This window comes from Rousettus aegyptiacus, unplaced genomic scaffold (genome assembly GCF_014176215.1).
Source record: "Rousettus aegyptiacus isolate mRouAeg1 unplaced genomic scaffold, mRouAeg1.p scaffold_m13_p_2, whole genome shotgun sequence".
NCBI classification, from domain to species: domain Eukaryota; kingdom Metazoa; phylum Chordata; class Mammalia; order Chiroptera; family Pteropodidae; genus Rousettus; species Rousettus aegyptiacus.
The window spans coordinates 86895046-86915741 of NW_023416295.1; the positions used below are offsets into that span (position 1 = coordinate 86895046).

General features: G+C 36.8%; 1 protein-coding gene across 3 annotated transcripts in view; it reads right to left on the bottom strand.

Moving 5' to 3' along the window:
- CNTNAP5 (contactin associated protein family member 5) overlaps positions 1 to 20696 on the bottom strand; it is a 723905-nt gene that overhangs the window by 65975 nt on the left and 637234 nt on the right. The window contains exon 20 of one of the 3 annotated variants that reach the window (XM_016161357.2): positions 2916 to 4023. The exons of the other annotated variants lie outside the window; for them this stretch is intronic. Coding sequence (XP_016016843.2) covers positions 3980 to 4023 — 44 coding nt within the window. The 3' untranslated portion in view covers positions 2916 to 3979. Of the gene's footprint in view, positions 1 to 2915; positions 4024 to 20696 lie in introns of those variants that run through there. 3 annotated transcript variants of the gene reach the window in all.

Consider the following 20696-nt stretch of genomic DNA (forward strand, 5'->3'; position numbering starts at 1 on the left):
TGTGGCTAGTTCTTCAAATGTTATGTTGAATAAAAATGATGTCAGTGAACATCATTGTCTTAGTCCCTATTTTAAAGAAAACATTTTTAGCTCTTCACTGTTGGGTATGATGTTAGCTGTGGGTTTACATTATATGGTCTTTAATATGTTGAGATATGTTTCCTCTATTCTCATTTAACTGAGAGTTTTATCATAAACAAATGATGGATTTTCTCAAATGCCTTTTCTGTATCTATTCGTATGATTATATGATTCTTATCTTTCATTTTATTTACATAGTGTATCATGTTAATTGATTTGTGGATATCGAACTCTACATCCCAGAAAGAAAAACTTCATATGATCATGGTGTATAATATTTTAATGTATTGGTTAACTCAATTTGCTAAAACTTTTTGAGAACTTTTGTATCTATGTTCATCAGGAATATTGGACTATAATTTTATTTTCTTCTTGGCAATGTCTTTGATGTCTTTCTTTCTTTTGGAATCAGAGTAATGGTGACCTTGTAAAATGAGCTTGGGAGCCTTACCTTCTCTTAAAATTTTTGGAAGAGTTTGAGAAGGATAGTGTTAATTCTTTCAATATTTGGTGAAATTCACTTGTGAAGCCATCCAGTTCAGGACTTCTGTTTGTTGGAAGTTTTTTGATTACTAATTCAATTTGTTTGTAGTAATCAATCTGATTATATTTTCTATTTCTTCTTGATTCAGTCTTGTGTGATTTGATGTTTGTAGGAATTTATCCATTTCTTCCAGATTGTCCAACTTGTTGGCATACAATTTCTGATAATATTTTCTTATAATCCTTTGTATTTCTGTGGAGTCAGTTGTCATTTCTCTTTCATTTCTCATTTTATTTATTTTGGTTTCTCTCTTTTTCCTTAATGAGTCCAGTTAAAGTTTATCAACTTTGTTTACTTTTTCAAAAAACAAACTCTTGGATTCACTGATCTTTTTCATTGCTTTTTTTTTTTTTTTAAATTCTAGTTTATTTCTTTCCATTCTGATCTTTATTGTTTCTTTCCTTCTGTTCGTTTTGGGCATTGTTTGCTGCTCTTATTCGAGTTCTTCTATGTGTAAGGTTAGATTGCTTATTCAAGATTTTTCTTGTTTCTTGAGATTGGTCTGTAATTACTATAAATTTTCCTCTTGGGACTGCTTTTGCTGTTTTCTGTAGATTTGAGTTCATTATGTTTTCATTTTCATTAGTCTTAAGGTATATTTTTATTTCTTCTTTCATCTCATTTTCAACCCATTCATTGTTATTTAGTGTCCATGTGTTAGTGTGTGTGTGTGTGTTTCCTTGTAATTGATTTCTAGTTTTATAGCATCGTAGTTGGAGAAGATACTTGATTGAAATTCAATCTTCTTAAATTTATCAAGTTTTGTTTTGTGACCTAACATTTAGTCTATTTTAGAAACTGTACCATATGCTCTTGAGGAGAATTAGTAGTCTACTGCTTTGGGGTAAAATGCTCTAAAATATCAATTAAATCCATCTGGTCTAGTGTATAATTTAAGCCTGCTGTTTCCTTGTTGATTTTCTGTCTGGAAAATCTGTCCATTGAAGTCAATGGGGTGTTAAATTTCTCTATGATTACTGTATTATTGTTGATCTCTCCCTTTATGTTGGTCAATATTTGCTTCATATATTTAAGTGCTCCTGTGTTGGTTGCTTAATGTTTACAAAGGTTATATCCTCTTGTAGGATTGATCCATTTATCAATAAGAAATGCTCTTCTTTGTTTCTTATTATAGACTTTGTTTTTAAGTCTATTTTGTCTGATGTAAGTATTGCTACTTAAGCTGGTTTTATCATTTTTATTTGATTTTTTTTTTCATCCTTTTACTTTCAGTCTATTTGTGTCTTTTAATCTGAAGTGGGTCTCTTGTAAACAGCATATGGGTCTTGTTTTCTTTTCCTTTCAGCTATCCTATGTCTTTTGATTGAAGTATTTAATCTGTTAAAATTCAAAATAAGTGTTGATAGATATGTAGTTATTGCCATTTTATTATTTTCATCTTTTTTCTTCTTATTTTTAAAAGATTTTCTTTTGCATTTCTTGTAATACTGGTTTGATGGTGATGAACTCCTTTAGCTTTTTCTTTTCTAGGAAGTTTTTATTAATTTTTTCTTTAATTTTAAATTACAGAATTGCTAGGTAGAGTAGTTTTGATTTTGGGTCTTTGCTTTTCATCACTTTGAATATTTTGTGCCAATCTCTTTTGTTCTGCAGTTTCTGTTGAGAAATCAGCTGACAGTGTTATGGGAGCTTGTAGGTAACTAACTGCTTTTTCTTGCTGCTTTTAATATTCTCTCTTGTCTTTGTCTTTAACCTTTGGCATTTTAATTATAATGTTTCTTGGTGTGGGCCTCTTTGAGTTCATCTTGTTTGGGACCCTCTGTGCTTTCTGGGCTTGTATATCTATTTCCTTCACCAGGTTAGGGAAGTTTCCTGTCATTATTTCTTCAAAAAGTTTTTCCATCCCTTGCTCTCTCTCTTTTCTTCTTTTGGTACCCTTATGATGTGAATGTTGGTATGCTTGATACTGTTCCAGAGACTCCTTAAATGATTCACAGTTTTTTTGGATTCTTTATTTATAAATTTTTTTTTCATTTTGCTATACTGATTGGGTGTTTTCTGCTACCTACTCCAAATCAGTGATTTGATCCTCTGCTTCATCTAATCTATTTTTGATTCACTGAATATATTCTTTATTTCCGTTATTATATTCTTAATTTCTTACCAGTTCCTTTTTTATGTTTTCTATCTTCATTTTTCTATCTCCTATCTCTTTGTTAAAGTTCTCACTGAAATCAGTGAGCCTTTTCTTAACCAGTGTTTTGAACTCTGCGTCTCATAGGTTGATGGTCTCCATTTCTTAAAATTATTTTTCTGAAGCTTTATTCTCTTTTTTTTTTTTTGGCACATGATTCTTCATCTCCTCATTTTAGTTGCCTCTCTGTGTTTGCTTCTATGTACTAAGTAGATCTGCTATGTCACTCAATCTTGACCAGGTGGCCTTGTGGCCTCATGTAGAAGGTGCCTGTGGGGCCCAGTGGTAAAATCTCCCTGATTATCTATACCAAGTGCCCCAGCAGTGTTCCTTGTGTGGGTCGTTTGTGTTCTTCTGTTGTAGTTGAGACTTAATTGCCTTTGGTACATCAAGGTATAGGATTGACCCTGAGGCTATCAGGGTGTAAGGAGTGCCATGACTAGAATGTGTAAGTTTTCATGCCAGCGCTGACCTTAATGAGTGGTATTTCCTCCAATGCCCACTGGTGCTTGCTGAGTTCTCTCTTTGGATGGGCTGCTTGTGACACTATTTAGGTGGTGCTATGTTTTGTTCTGAAGTTGGCCACCAGGTGTGTTGGTTCTGGGACCTTTTGGAAGGGGCTCTCATTCAGGCCAAGGTCAGCCACTGCCTGTGACTGGCCTGTGGATACCTAGTAGGAACTACAAATTAATCCAGATTTGGTCATTGCCTTTGCTGTACCTGGAGATGTGTGGGAGAGGCCACTGTGAAAACAGAGGCCACCTGATACAAGCGCCAAACCTGGGCAGCTCAGTTAAAGGCCCAAGGAACCCCAAGTCCTCCTGCTGCCTGCTGGCTACCCATAAGTCTCAACTGCTGAAAGAGTCTCCTGCAGCACATCAGCTGTGTGAGGCAGGATCTCAGGTAGTCACGACCATAAGATGAGTAATATTTACCAGGTTAGTTCAGATTCAGTTTTGGCATCAGTGCTGAGCCTGGGGCCACTCAGCAAAAGTCTTAGCACACCAAGGCCAGGTACCACCCACCTGGGGCCTGTGAATCCCTGAGAGTTGTCAAAGAAAGACAGCAACATAGGCTGGGGCTGGCTTCCCACCATCAAAAGTGCTTCCTGCAGTGAGTGAGTTGGATGAGGCAGGTCCCAAAGAGTCTCCAGAGTAGAGCGGGCTGGTTTTACCAGGCCAATGCAGATCCAAATTTGGCTATTTGGGGGGAGGGCTCAATACAGCAAAGATGATGCCTGCTCCTAGGTTGCATGGGAGGAGGAGACAAAGATTTGCTTACTCCATACTATAGATTATCTTAATTTTTTTTCATATTTCATCTTTAGACCCCAGAAAATATGATCTATACATTATTATTTTATGTTAATTTTAAATATGGAGAAAATTTAGTTTGCTAACCTAGTTAGGCATTTAAATATCAGCCATTTCCCTCAGAACTTTCCTCTAATTTGTGATCTACATTACCCTTAAGGTAGCAGCTAGGCTTTGTATCTCTTTCTCAGCACCTATATATAAAGATAAAGCATTTAATAAAAGCCCCTTGGATGCAGATGTGTATCTGAGTGTTAATCACACTTAGAGTTCACAGAGAAAACACCAAAATGTACTTTGTGAACATTCTGAAGTCAAGATCAGCTGTCCAGAGCTTTTCCTCAAATCATTGCATGCACATTTATTTGAATGTCAAATTTAATAAGATGTCTTCAAATTAAAGAAAATCTCATATTTTTAAACTTTTTAAAAAAGAGTTTATACTTAAAATAATTGCAAACTCCATGAAAGATAAAGTCAATTTTTATGGCAAGTTAAACATTGATGTTACTCTCTCTAGTTTCTATCTTGGGCAAGGTGAGGACAGACTAGAAATGAAAAGAATCTGCTGTCCTAAAGAAAACATTCTCTGCTACTTGAGAATTTCTCATGAGTCAGTAGTTGTAATGTGCTGAGCATTCCCAAATTCACTCAGCTATGATGGTTTTCTGGGGCTCAATTCATTTCTTATTCAAAAACAACCTTGAAAACTCTCAGAGGAAGTATTTTAAACAGGTACCAAATCCTCCAGCCTGGTTGGTGATGGGTTCTGGTTTACTTCATTTAGCTGTATTCTAAGCATCTTAATAAGCAAAGATTATCTTCTATTTCAGTGCTTCTGTTTACGTTTGCAGAAAATATTCCACAGCCTGTCTTACCTTTAACTCAAAACTCATTTGCATAGAAAAGAGTCCCATTACTGATAATAAATGCAGACCAATTGCCCCTTTTCCATGGCATTCCATCCGAATCCGTATTTCTCTATTGCCTGTATCATGAAAAGGAGGACTATTTTTCAACAAAAGAAAAATACATTAAATTATAGAACTAGGAGTTCTTTTGATTTTTATTTTTCAGTTGTGATGTATGAATGAAATGAAACGGATTCCTCTGGTTCAGGCTTGTCCTCTGAATTCAGTCTTTACAATGTGTGTAAAAGGCACTGTTGACAAAATTCCATGGGAAGAACTGGTTGGGGCTTTATGAGCTTAGAGACTTTATCAAGCTTCTAAAGATCTGTTTTCTTTTCTTCTGAGATCTACTTAGAGTTCACTTACATTTAAAAATTCTCTACTCTTAATTATTTATGATTTATGAGGTTTGAAGGCAATAGTCATTAAGACTAAACATAGTAATTAGTCTTTAAAGTACTCTGGATGAGGCAGCTTTGTAAATTTTATGTTCACTTTTACTGTCCAATTGTTTTTAAATATAAATACTTTTGATCATGGAACTTAAAATATTATACTATTTGGAACTAATGGTAGTTGTATGTGTGTTTGAACACTTAAAAAATTTCTGATGACCACAGATATTGGCAGTATAAAGTGATGTAAATTTACAGAAATGTTGGGTCATGATTTGTGATTTGTTATTTGTTTAGCTAAAATGCCACCGAGAACCACTACTTTTCCTAAGAAGGAGCTTCTGCATATATCTCCTATAGAGCCCAGTGCAGAGTTTGGCCCTCCATCAACATACAGAAAAAGAAAATCCACACTCACGATGTGCTAGGAGCAATGTATGAACACCAGCTTAGAGAAGAAAGATATCCTTTTTCTTGACACGTACAGCCTAGCAAGAGATCCAGAACAGTAAGAGAGCTATTATAATATAGTGAAGAGAAATTCTGGAAAAGAATATGTGCAGGTAAGAAACCTGGAAAATCAGGGAAGGCTTTATAGGGTAATTAATCATTAAATGGAATTCTGAAGAATGCACAAGTGTTAGCCACATAGACAGGAAAGAAAAAAGAGTATTTTATTAAAGAAAATCACATGTCAAGGGCAAGGAGAAGGAAAAGAGGATTAAGTATATGTCTGTGGTGGGTAGAAAGTAGCATGCATGTACAGAATAAGTGGAAAACAAGTATTCAATAGATATTACTGAAAATTTTGGTATGTGAATGAAAACTATTAATTAAGGAAGCCGTCATGTCTATTGAGCCATGATTTTTTTTAACACATTATTTTACTTTTTCTAAATGTTATTTATAAAGATAATTTCAAAAGACTTACTCTAGATGACAGCTACGATACATGTTCCAATGATTTTATTCTAGGGAATGAGGTGGGTGGTAATTTGACCCACTGCACAAATATATTCATATAACAAGGAGCTGAGCCATACTGAATTTAATAACCAGGTCTGAAAGTTATGGTCAGTATCTAATACTATGTGTACCACTAAACAGATGTGGTAAAAAAGTAATATTAAAAAAAAAAAAAAAGTCTGGCAAACATAGAATGATGTGCGTATTTTTTTTTTTTAAGTTTAAACATGTGAAAGGCATAGATGATTAGAACAGTATCCATACACCTGGCCCTTTGTGTTTCCTAATGTCTGTGAGTTTCATACAGCCTGCCAAGTACAGAGATAGCAGAGCAATTAGTTTTGGCTCCAGGCACTTCCATAAAGAAAAATATAAATGATGGTCAATTAGAGATGATTTCCTAAACCATTTTCTAAAATCATTAACAAATAGTGTAACTAGCTCATGAATAACTTGAGGCACTTTTCACAATGCAAAGTCATCAAGACATAACTATAAGATCCTGTGTAATGTCACACAATCAGATGTATTTCTTTGCTAAGGGGTAGAGCTCTCCAAGTTCAGCTGCTGGAGTTCCACCTGTTCAGAAACGAGGGCCCTGTCCAGGATGTTGTTCTTTCTGGATCCCTAATCATTTTTATTCCAACATTGACCTTAGATACAGAAATGTGGATTTGCATCTCAAAGATGCGCTCATAGAAGAGGGTGGAAGTGAGATTTACTGAATGCCTACTCTGTACTAAGTCTTGTGCAACATCTTATGTATATAGGTATGACATTTCACTTGATGAGGGAATAGTGGAGTACTTGGGGATGTCTTAGGATGCAGGCCCACAGAGTCTGTTTCTGGCCCTTCCTTATTACTTCTACCAAGATTCTCGTTCCCATCCCGAAGAGGAATCAACCACTTCCCTGGGTCAGAGGCAGTAACCTGACAATTCTCAATAGTTAATATTTTCTGTTACAAATGAAAAAAAAAAGTCTAGGGAAGTTAAAGTTTACCTAAAGACTCAGTGGTAACATGAGGTTCTGAACACCAGGACTATACTACCCCCTCTAAACAATAGCATGGGTTTGGAGTAGTAGATAAGAAGCTGTGAGGAGGGTCTCAACCTACTAATCTAAGATGGAACAGAGAGAAGAGACTACAGTAATAGTTCAGAATACTTACTATTTTTGTCCCCATTTCCTCCTTCCTGAACATGGAGTGCATTAAAATTGAAATAATAATAATAACGACCAACACTCTCTACCCCAAAGCAACATACTAACACACTCAAATTCTCTTACTCATGCACTTTACACCTATTCACTTACACATGGCATGCTCTCACATAAATATTCAGTTTTCCCTCAAATAACTATTCAACTAAAATCTCAAAAAAAATTTAAACATTGCACGTGCAATGAAGATAAATGACAAGAAACTGTGTTCTCTATGGAGATGGCAAAGGTCACATAATATGTCTATTAGGGAAAAAAATAAGTGCAAACAATATTGGTCCTTAGAGGAAAATAAAACCAGAGGAAATGTAATTAATCCTCCATGTTTTTTTTTTTTTTTTCAAATGAGGAAAAACTGGTTTAGGAACCATGAATGATACCATAAAAATGAGTTGTGATATGATAAGATCATTTATTAGTCAGTCAGTCAGCAAGTGCTTATCGAATGCCTACTATGCACCTTTCTTTTTCTGGGCACCGGGACTTCACAGTCAAAGCTTCTTTCTGCTCTCATGGAGCTCCCACCTCCCAGCAAAGACAGGAAGTAATAATGTAAAAACAAAATAAAACAAATGCCATGACCTAGAGGAAATATCCCAGGCTATATGGGGATATATAACAGGTAAAAAGGAGGGCAGCATATTCAAGAGAGCCCCTGAACATTATCCAATGACCAAGCCAGTGCATGGCATCCTACTGATCATCTGATCATCCTTTCTCTAACAACTTCTCAAGGCACTGACAAGAAATTTACTTTCCTTTATGCCTGTGACAATAGTATTTGACCTGGAAGGATACTCTCTCTCTACCTATCAACATAATAAAGCCCAATGCCTTGCCCAAATTCTCTAATCCTGTCCTAGCCTGACTCTTAGCCACGTCTTCGCAAATCCCTTCCTAGTGTACAGCCGAAAGAAGTGTATGTCATTGCAAGCTTTATTATCTTTTCCTCCTCTGTTCCTTGCATATAGTAAGCACTCCCAATACCTGCAAAATGAATGAATGAATGCACTTCAAAAAACCCGTGCATAGAAAGAAAACCAATTCACAACGTCAAATTTATTTTCACTTATGGAAAAGTTAAATAAAAGACAGGTATACTTTTCTTGAAATAAAAATAAAGTGATTGCATTCGAGTTTCCCAAAGATTTAGCAAAGATGTCCAGACCTCCCCAAGCAGCCTTTCATAACTAACAGTGCAATTTAGTTCAGAGAAAAGGGGTTAAAGTGAGCAACTATCAGATAGGGGTTTAGTTGTCCATGTAAAAGTGGGCTAGGTCATTTGCTGTAGGGTTTTGTGCTCTGTCCTATTGAGTTTGGGTTTCTCCTGCAGAAACTCCCCTGGCCTGTGGGGCAGGTATTCGTGAATTGTGAGGAAGGGATTGAGTCCACTGACCCTAGGGGTTCCTAAAGTGCACTGGGTTGGCAAGGGTGAGGTGTTGCGCAGAGTCTGGCCAGCCATTCATTCCTCCTTAGCCCTCTTATCTTTCAGCCCAGGCTAAACCAGATTGGCCTTCAGGTTGCCTCATGTCCTGGGCTTGCCACTGCTTGGGCTTATGGAAATGGTGGCACAAGTTCCTACAGCGCCAGACCTATCTCTCGGCACCTGCCCCTGGGGGTGGCCAGAGCAACAATGCCCAGGCGCATCTGAGCCACAGTTATCTTGTCCATGGACTTGGCTGAGGAGTCAGTGAAGGTTCTAATGGAGAAGGTATTTTAAGATATATTCCAGAATAATCACAGAGGGAAACCTCCGGCCTCAGTGAAGAGAATGTCTGGTGATGATGAGGATGGGAGATGGGCAAAGCCGATTTGCCTGGTGAAGCCAAGCCTGCATAAAAGAAGAAATACTAGCTAATTTGAAAGGAAAACAGAGAGCAAGATCAACAGATTTGATGGTAGTTTGAGTATATTAAACTAAAGACAAGAACCTTGATCCAAGGATCCCACGTCTGGGGTCATCTGAGCCCAGCTAACTCTCTAACCCCTTTCATAATACTCACTCCTATTCTCTATAGCCAGCGGGACGGTCTTTCAGTTCCTCTACACACCATCCTCTCTCCTAAGAGAGCTTTTGCACGCACGCCATCTGCTCTACGAGAACCAACCCACCCAACCAGCCAACCCTTCCCACCCTTCATATTTCAGCAGAAAAATCTCTCCCATAGGAAAGCCTTCTTTGTAACCTTCTCTCAGTTTTGATATCTTTTCTAGTACCTTGGATTTTATCACATGAAACTTTTCACAGTTTGTAATTATATTTCTGTTAGCATGGTTATTTCATTAATATTTGGCTCTTCCAATAGAATGCAAGATCTCGCAGGACAGAGATCCTGTCTATTTCACTCATCTTGTATCTTCAGTACTTATCAAAGGCATCTGGCATACAGTAGTACATAAGCAATCATCTAATAAATGAATGAAGGAATTCATTAGTAGGTTTAAATAAGACAAGCCATATAAGAAGAAAAAAAGATGTTTTAAAATGACACAAATATAGGTTTTAACTACTAAACTATTACGTGAGACACTGAAGTTATAATAAAAATATAAAGATGAACATGGTAAACAAAAAGCAAGAAATGTGGTAACTGGAATTTTGGAGAGAAGTGGAAGCTAGAGAAAGCAACCTAAGAGTCACTGACAGACAGGCTACATAGACTGCAACCTTATTAGATTCACCATCAGCCATGTATAGTAAGACATTGTTTTTTTGGTAAATTAAGAATGTCAACTTCAGGTTAGTACTTCTCAGCTTCCCAGCTCAAAGACTGGTTATAATGTATGGGAATAGAAACCTTATTCTTTCATTAAAATGTTCCTTATCTCTTTCAGTGACAAAACATTGTAGAGCTTCACTACATCGTAGAGCCTTTGTGCCTAGCAACATGTTTTCCACAGGTGGGGCAGAGAAGTAATTACAATTAGTTAGTCTGCCTAGATCACATCCCAGTGCCTCTACATGTTACCAGTGAGGACCTGGGCAAATGACATGAACTCCATTTCCTTCCTGTGTGCTAAAAATGGGTCAATCATAGTATATACTTCATGAAATTGTGAAGATTGAAGCCATATTAAGTATGTTACAAGTATCAGGCACACAACATTTACAAATGTTAACTAGCATCATCATTATTATTTTTTTATTTACTCTCTCTGAAGCTACATTTGCAGGAACTCCATACAGGAGTTGTACTGGGCTTGATCCTCTGTGCCATCATTTTTGTTGTTAAAATGATTCTAAAAAGAGTCTATTAATGCAACACCATATTTAAGAGCTCAATTTACACAACAAGGAATTGGAAAAGAGTAAGTGTGGTGTTGAATACAGAAACAGCTGCCCAGAGAGCTGATCACATTGCTAATTGATATCAGTTGAATATGTACAACTTGCTAGGTAGGCAGCATAAAGATCCAATCCTCATCTCAAGTTCAAATTTCTGTCTAGTGAAAGGGAAATTTTGGAACAGATGATTCCCTGGGAGAAGCAGGTTTACATAGAAAGTAATCAGTGGCCGTTTATGTACTGTTTTTAAACAAAACTGTCACTAAAGTGTCACATTTGCTATATATATAAATTCAATTGCAATTGAAATCTGGGCTAAACCCCAAATTTTCAAAAATAATTCTTTCACTGCTTTCCGTGGGTGAGGGATTAAAATAGATCAAGCTGTGAAACAAGTAGATCTATCCTCTTGGTGTACATTTCATCTAGATAACTCTCTTCAGTAGGAAAGAAACGAATTATATAAGCCAAAGATGAGAATTAGTCACTAAGGTGCTTCGAAGCCAATAATTAACTCTGGATTGAAAAATTGTAGCCTATGCTTTGTTCACTCCCACTCTTCTCATCTTTATTGTTGATTAATGAACATTTCTAATGGTCCAAAGCTAGTATAAAGTTAGTATAAAGTCATGTGTTTTATTCAAAAAGCCACTTGATGTCATCTATCTATTTTTTTAACCTAGTTACAAAGTCCTTTTCGCATATATTCAGGTTCCAAAGTGGTAAAATCAATCCTATTAAACACCCACAATTCTCTCTTATAGGAGATGAGAGGTGGTTATTCCTGATCTTGGATTGTGAGCGTGTCACATCTTCAAGAAAACTGAGAGGCATAAACTTAAACCCTTAAAGACTGGTGTCTTAGTATTCGAAGTCTTTATTTATTGTTTTCAATTCACATTTGCAAAGTGCTCTGAGCTCCCTGAGGAGCGCTGGAATACAAATACTAGGTACGTGTGTAATTAATAACTCTTCAGTGGGGATTATGGCCTCTCTGAGCAAGAGCATATTTATACATTGACACTCACAAAAGACAGTTCGACAATTTCAAAACAACCCAAGGAATATTCCCCCCGGATGTAGGGAGAAGTCATTTGCAGAATGCCTAAGAACATAAATGGAAGCTATCACAGACACAGCACATTGCAGTTTTCTATCCCAGGAGACTGCAGCTCATGTCCCCTTGGGAAATGACTCCACGAGCCTTACTTGAGGATTGGTAGGAAGGAGTAATGATAATCCTTAAGACTAAATGTGCCAAGAATCTGCTTCTGAGAAATTATATATCAAAATAGAAAACCAATCACTGTGCCCAATTTTTCCCTCTATAAATAATTCACAAATGGACATATGCATTTGACCTGAACAGGAACAATTTCATTTTAGAGGTCACTTCTGACTTTAGGTGACATTGTAATTAAGTAGCTGTCCTAAAATATTAAGTTCTGACAAATACTGATAATATACAACTGTATTTGTGTAGAGTTTTGCAGGTTACAAAGCTTTTTGCTAACCATCCATTGACTCTGGGTCTTGCATTTGAGTTCTGAGGTAAATAACTTTCTTAAACCTGCTTCTAGCCCCCTCCCCCTATTTTTAAAAATAGTAATCATTTGGAAATGTTATATTTTTTCCCAAAGTCTCTTTGCTCTATGTTGCACCGTCCCTGTCTTTTAAATCTTGTTCTGATTCACCAGAGAATAAAGTTGAAGTTTCTAACCTTAGATTATCAATCTCAGTTCTAAGTCTCCTTTTTGTCCCTTTGATATGCTCTCAGTCTAGGTCAGAGGAAGGAATAAGATGTCACTCCTCTAATTAGGAGAGTGGATGGAGCAATGTGCTTATATAGCGTTAGTGTCCTTTTTATTGATGACAGTATGTTTAATGTGGGACAATAGATACAGCTCCTCAGTCAGTTAGAATAGAAAGAGTTAAGTAGCCATTCTTTACTGTGTGAACTTTGACAAGTCACCTAAACTTTCTGCTCCCTAGAGCAAAATAAGAATATTATTTACTTCATAGATGTTGAAAAAAAAAAAAAGAAATGTAATGTATGCTCTTGCCTTGCATAGCATAAATATTCAACATGTACTAATTGCCCAGAAGCCAGATATCTAGCACTATGTCTGGGTCAGGGTACTGTTAAAGGCCACACTGGAGTTTCATTCTATGACTCAGATTTCATTAGTACCAGGCCATACTTTCTGGAGTGAATTGAAATGTGGCCACCCCAAAGGATGCTCAGGGCCCTAAGCCTTCTAGGAGCTTGGCCAGAGGTGTTACGTGGGGCCTTCTGCAACAACCCCGGCACTTTGACAGTGTATATCTAAGGCCTTAAAAATGTGCCTACATATAAGATTTCAAAATTTCACATCTAGCTACCCAGGGCAATAATTAAAGCCCTGAAGACATATTAGTAAGTAATTCATCATAACATTTTTTAGAAAAGCAAAACATTAAAAATTAACAAATATCCAACAATAGGGGAAATGTAAACAAACTATATAATCTAATATGATTATCTGCTAGTATATAATCATATAATAATATGGAAATATTGCATACATAATATTAATTGAAAATAATTCAAAAACAGTACACATATTCTGATTGTATTTAAATAGCAATAGATAGATAAAAGCTCTCTGTGCTAGGCACTACCTTGAGTGCTTTACCTATACTACCCTATTTGATCTTCACAATAATCCTTCAGACTAATGAGTATTAGTTGTGAGTCACTTTAAAGCCATCTAGAAAGTAAGTAGTGTAGAGGAAGGAAGGTGTTGAGGAGGCATCTGCCAGATATATTAAGCGGTACTGTCAACTCCATTTCTCAGCTGAATCCATAGCTAAGATTTTGCCCAGCACTTCCTAGACATGATTTAAGGGAGCCCACTGTCCCGTTACTTACAGATCTTGTCGTGCCAGTCCCTGCTTCCAATGCCATTCAACAAGAAATATCTTCCAATGACTTACAGAGAGGCCTTCTGCTGTAACACCTCCGCTTTATTGCCTGGATATTTAAACATGAACTACCTCTCTCTGTGTGAAACAGCTGGCTAGGAAGCCTGTGCCTTAACTAGCTTTTTCCCCCTGGGGATTTGTGCTCAGTAAATTCTCTCTTCAGAGAATAGCACAGCTGGTAAGATGGAGCAACAGAGTCAATTGTCTACAATTTTGTTTTTAAGAGAAATATCAGAGTGAAGGTGTGTATGTGGGAGTAAGGGGAGAGGGTTGCATAAAAACAGTAGCCTTTAAGCTTTAGACTGAGAGTTGCTCAAAGCTTAAGTCTCGGCCATTATGGTCAAGAACATAAATTTTATAGCAGACTACTGTTAAGTTCTCATTTAATACCATCAATAGGTAACTTAAAGCTAAATTTTGGGACTTGAAGCTAAACAACACATGATTTGTCAAACTACAACATTCTGCCTGACAACAGTCTGTCCACCCAACCCGTAGACCACTGTGAGCGCAATTTTGAGGAAGAGCATGTTGGAGCTGAACTGGGGACTGCTTTCCTCCAATTTTATATCCACTCGTGACACACGGGGTATAGTTCACACAGGCTAGGGGCAATTGTAGGTAGTAATTTAAAGTGTTCTCTGTATACTAGGACCCTTAATCTGAGATAGCTGAAAGCAAGAAAGGCAGGAGAAAAACTGGAAAACTCAGACAAGTGAACACAGCTGCCTTAAGGATTATACAATTAAGCATACAATAAGCATTATTGTTTATTATCCTAACATAGAGCTACTTATAAAAGGATACAACAGTTAGCTTGATTGAAATGAAGTGAAATGTATCACACAAAATAAATAATGAAATAATGGTGTTTTATTTTAAAATCGAATAAGGATATAAATGGGCTTATGGTCACCCAAACTGACCCCCTTTGTGAGATACTGCTTTACTTGTGAGAAGTCCAGGGTCCTGGACTCAGGTGCTACTGTCCAGGTGGCTTGAGTGCCTGCCAGGAACATGATGGGAGAAAAAGGTTGGTTACCATAGATTATCCTGGGGGACAAGGGGTCAGGTTTGGAAGGCCTCATGACCTTTGTGTCATAATATCTGAAGATATTATGTGCACTCTCTTGGCTGCTCAGAGATGACCAATCCAGGGATATCAATCATTTCAGGTCTGCCTGGATACTGTGAGGGCTGAGGAACTCCAAACCCCTGTGGCCCATCAACAGTACAAAGTGCCATGAGACATAGTAGTGAGGCTTGTCTGATGGTGCTAAATTTTCCCAATGGTAAGAATCCTCTTAAGTACTCATTAACTATCAACAATTCTGGGGCCTCGTCACAAATTTGCTTTGTCAGAATCTTCAGGAAGAGCCCTTGGAAGCAATATGGTTAACCAACTTGCCAGGTAAGTCTTTAGAGCAGAGAAGCTTTAGAAATAATGTCTGGTTAAGGTAGTGGTTCTCAAACTGGAGCCTGTGCAGAATCACCTGGAGGCTTGTTAAAGCACAGACTACTGGGCCCCACCTGAAAGTTTCCAGTCCAGAGACTACACTTTAAGCACCTCTTGGGTAAGATAACATATCTGGACCTAGAGCAAAACAGCAGAAGGGAGAAGAGGGAAACCTGTACTGTGTTCAAGAATAAAGCAGAATCTAGGGAGCGGCTGAGAACTGGGCTTGGAAGCCCCACTCACCATTTAGTCTCCCCACCTTGTTTCTTTACCTCCTATCATATACATCTCTTGGTCTTCTAAGCCTCCTCCATCAACTAATCTAAACAACCATGGAGCCCAAACTGACTCTGATAAAAGACCATAAAACTAACTTAAGATATTTAGCTTCACTAATAACTCAGGAAATTGGATTAAAACAAGATTAAATACTTTGGAAATGTTTAATCAAGGTAGGGATAAGGTCATAAAGTTTCCTAAACTAAGGTGCTTCATTTAGTTTTTAAAACTTAATATTGCCATAAATCTCTGATGAGGAAACAAAATCCAATGATTCAGATTTTAAAAAATACCATTTAAAAATAAAATGTTACTTAAATTGATATAATATGTGTGTTTGGGTTATATAAAAATAGCAAAGCATGCTAAAATATAAGAATACCCAAAATAGAGATATAAATCCCTAAATTCACTTTATTAAACAAACCAATGTGATGGGAAGACTCCTGAGCCTTCTTACTTTTCTATAGCTAAAGACACTTTCAAAGTTCTAATAAAAGTTATGTATTTTGACCACAGAATTATCCCCCACACCACACACATTGATTTAATTCCAGAGGTTCCTGAATATGCTGGAGGGGTTGTCACATGTCCCCTTTACAATAATGCCTAGTGCAGATAGGACAGCAGGTCTTCTGCAGAAAGCATATTTTTTCTCTTCTTCCTCAGATTCAAGAAAAAGAGGTGACTAATCAGCAGCCCAAGAGTTTGCATCTCAAAAACCGTCTGATTGAGAAAGAGATTTATGGTACAATTATTTCTCCCTTTGATGGTTATATTTCCAGTCTTGTAACATCCTTACTTTCTATGGTCAACCCATAGAGCAAGAAAGAGTTCTCTCAGTATCAAGTATCTGTAGTGGATTCTCATAGCTTTCCCCTGTTACCTACAAGGGCTTTTCCTGAGGGAGAGTAGATTTAACTAGTATTTTAGATCAATAATTATATGAAATCATTTCCAATGCTGGCATACCTATATCCAGATACAAATAAGTATTTGTTCTATTGTAGGCAAATAAATTAGTTTTCTAGTTATTTTAAGAATATAAATGTGTTTTCTCATCTGTGATTAAGGAGAAAAGATCATATATATTCTATGGTCTGTGTGATAAAAAATTGGTAAGTATACCTTATCAGAACATGGTATTTTTACAAGGACTTAAAATATATATAGTTTAAATACTTATTATCTTAATTTATCTATTAATTCTCAACTTTTACATTGTCTTCTTTATTAGCTATTCTCTCATTTATACAATTATTAAGAATAAATGAGTAGCTTAAAAATAAAAATATTAAATAGGATATATGAGTATCTGTAATATTTGCATAAATAGAAGTCTATAGTTTTCAAGAAAAAAAGAGAATGGGGAAGAACAACATTAATTTAAATTAATCTTTTTTTTTTTTTATCTCTCAGGTCTTATAAAAGTATGTTAGATCCAGGAATACAAGAACTACTAGAAAATGGAAAAATTAGTAAATAAAGCATAAGATCTTTTGCTTGCCTGATAGCCCTGTGGGCAGGCAATTAATTCAGGGACTAAGACCGGTACGCCTATAAATGAACATATGTGCACTTGTCCCTTCCATCCCTGGCAGACGCCATTAATCAATCATGTCTTTCATTGAACCAGGGCCAAGTAATTTCCCAACTGTTCCCAGGGCAGCCGTTACTAATCAGTAGGAGTTGCCATGAAAGTTGCCATCTCTGGACAAGATAGTATTTTAAAATTGACAGGACACAGGTTTTCTCATGCTATTTTTCACCAGGTGCCAATATTGAGTAATGCCTCTTCTGACTGTTCTGCCTTGGGTACCCTTTATAGTAAGCTGGTAACTAATAAATAAACCCCCTTCATTGTGCACAATAGATAAACCATTATAGCAAACTGTCATCACAGCTTTTTGTTTATTCCCTCAGTCAAACAACCAACACCTACCAGCAAGTATGCTACTTCCTGTTTAGGAATGGAGCAGAGGAATGAGCAGCAAACTGTTTCTGGCATTTTAGCAAGAACATTGAAAATAACACACAAAGATTGAAAAGCAGAATGACGACTCCCAGATGGTTCTGGGAAAGGGCACAGTCCCTTATCTAAAAGAACTGCTGCTCATTGCCAGCCTCATGGTGCAGTCAGCAGCTACATCAGTAATAATATGGCAACAGCTTCTTACCATGCTATTGACACATACTCTGCAGTAGACACTCTGCTAGGCACTTCACATCTTCTACTCATCATCGCTGACAGTCCTATAACTGCCCTCTGTAGTTATGTAGTTATTACAAAAAAAAAAAAAAAAAAGAGCCCATGGTTCAGACACATTCAGGGACTTATCCAAGGTCGTCAACTTATAAATGTCAGAAATGGGGTTCATCTCTAAATCTTCCCATTTCTATCTACTATCCCTCACTTTAGTCTGATGGGGGAACCAAAGAACAATGTGAGCAGGAACACATATTTTTCTTACTGAGGTAAGAAGCATTCACTGATTTGCAAAAATTTGCAGGGCTAGTTTGCAACAAAGTTGATACCCAAATACTTGTGAACTTTATTCTGTAACTCTTTCTGTACTGAATCTATACAGCATGAGACTAATGTGGTGAGGGTCTTTGCTAAGGTAGAATACGTGAAGGTGGAGAGGGCATTTATAAGAATAGCAGCTGCTAGTGATCAGGGAGACTAAGAATTTTATAATGGATCAGCTTTAGACCATCTGGACAGCCAACACAATAGCTCAGAAATATATGATGAGTGTCCTCTAAAGATTAATAAATATGGCAATGATGCATTGTGTTCCTTTAATACTTGATCTGATGTCTCAGCTAGCTTTCCCAGAATCATTCCCCATACCTGGGCTTGTCAATTGTAGCTAAAGTGACCAAAAACAATATCAAATTACACCAGTTATGAGGGTAAAATTATAATTGGCATCCCCTTTTACCGTGAGAAGTTTCCCTGCATTGGTGATAAATTATTGGTTTCACTAATCATAGGGTCTACAATAAAATATTGTATTTCTTTTTTGTGTTATTTTTATTCGGTAAGACTATGAGCTCCCTGAGAACAGGCGGAGTGCTTTCATCCCCACATTTCCACACAATGCTGAGCACACAAAGATACAGTTGCGGCTCGATAACTATCTAAATATCATCTTTCTAAAGTTTTCAGCTAAGATGCACCTAACTCGCTTTCGGCTAGATTTAACTTTTTTTGACATTTCTCTCAGTGGGCAAAACACACACAATTTAACAGAATATCCCACAGAAGTTTTCCATACAAGCTAAGCCTTTTAGCAAGTGCTCTGGAAGTGAGTAACATAGCATCTGCATTGCTGTATAAATATCACAGATTGGGAGTGAAATGACTCAGAGTTTGCCTAGAAATCATTTGAGATGTTGATCTGTTTCTGATTTCATTGTCTGCAACCTTCTTCTTCTTTTTCTTTTTTGTCTTTTAAAGAAAAGTCTAACTTTTGGATGCAAAAATACTTCTCAAAAATGACAGTAATACACATAGTTGTCAAGGGCTGCTAACTGCATAATGTTTTTTTTTTTCATAAAAAACGCATGCGAAGGCATTCACATTGTTTATTTAGATGACTGTCCATTAATACATAATAATATGACTATAATTATTTGTTTAATTAGATTGGTTAAAATTATTTATAATGCTAGTCTCAAAGGATGAAAAAAAAGTTAAATAGGATAATGTAATGAAGAAAAGTGAAGAATCTTAATGGAATAGTACATATCAGAAGTTCCAAAACTCTTACTACAAAACACTCCTATTTAAACATTCCCACACTAACCTAGCAGAGAAGAGGACTGGGAAGCTGCACCTGAGCTAAGGTTCGGAGAACCCATATTAGGCAGGAAGATTGGCAGTGGTGAACCCTGTGGCTACAGAGCATAAAACCAAACATAATCCAGGGATAAAATTGTAATTGAAAGTCAAGCACATAGTTTACAAATCACACAGTTGTGTTGCTCTAAGGCATCAAGGTGGAATGTAATTGCAGTACCAGGCTTGAATCCCTATATAGAGAGGCGCGATAAGTGAGGCAGCACCTATATGGGAAAAGCATGGGAACCAGGAAAATAATTTCAAGACACAGGCACCGAATGAGTGAGCAACTGTATGGGGTGAGTTAGCACTTACAGGAACTGGCAGCATGGTGGCGTGAATGTTCCCTTGCTTTTTTTTAAATTGCTCTTATTTTATATGTATATATATTTTTGCTGTTCTATCTTCCTTTTACTTCTGTCTGCTTTATTTCTTTCCCTTGATTCTGTATTGCTGAATACTGATTTCATGGAGGTACTCCATTAACAATATCAACAATTTTTTACTGATTAAAAAAAAAATAAAATCATGATGAAATTCTGGTATGAAAAATGATTAAAAAGTTTAGCAAACTTAGGGCATGGAGTCTAATAGACCCATACTGACATGCTATTTGTTAGAAAAAAAAAATACCAATAAGAAACAGGAATGCCAGTGGTGATGGTGGAGAGCTAATATGACTTATGTAAAAGCTAAACTAAACTTTCAATCATTAATTCAATTAATAATTTAATGAATGTCTACAATATGCTGAGCACCATTTAAGGTTCTGGAGATACAAAAAAAACAGTCTGTGTCCTCCAGGTCTTACATTCTAGTTTTGATGACAGGCAACAAAAATAAACGTAAAACATAATGCCAGGTAATAAGTTGATGAAGAAACATCAAGTAGAATAGAAGGCAGACAGAGAAGGGTAGGGCTTGACTCAGAGACGTTGTGGTCTCTTTAAACCGTGCTCCTTCTGGTCCTCATACTGTAGCCTGTGGTCAGGGAAGGACTCTCAGACAAAATAATGTTTCCAGAGGCCTAAACGAAACTAAGCCATGCGGCATCTGGTAAAAGAGGGCTGCAAGCAGAGAGAAAGTTAGTGCAAAGCCCAAAGCATCAGCCTGCTGGCATATTATAGAAATGATAAGAAGGCAGGTGAGCCAGGCCAAGGAGAGAAGGTGGAGGAGGAAGCTGAAGGGCAAATAAGGCTACAACACATTAAGCGTCTTGTGTTTTTTGAAACTCCAGACCTTACTGTAAAGGGGGTCTTTGGAATAGATATTATT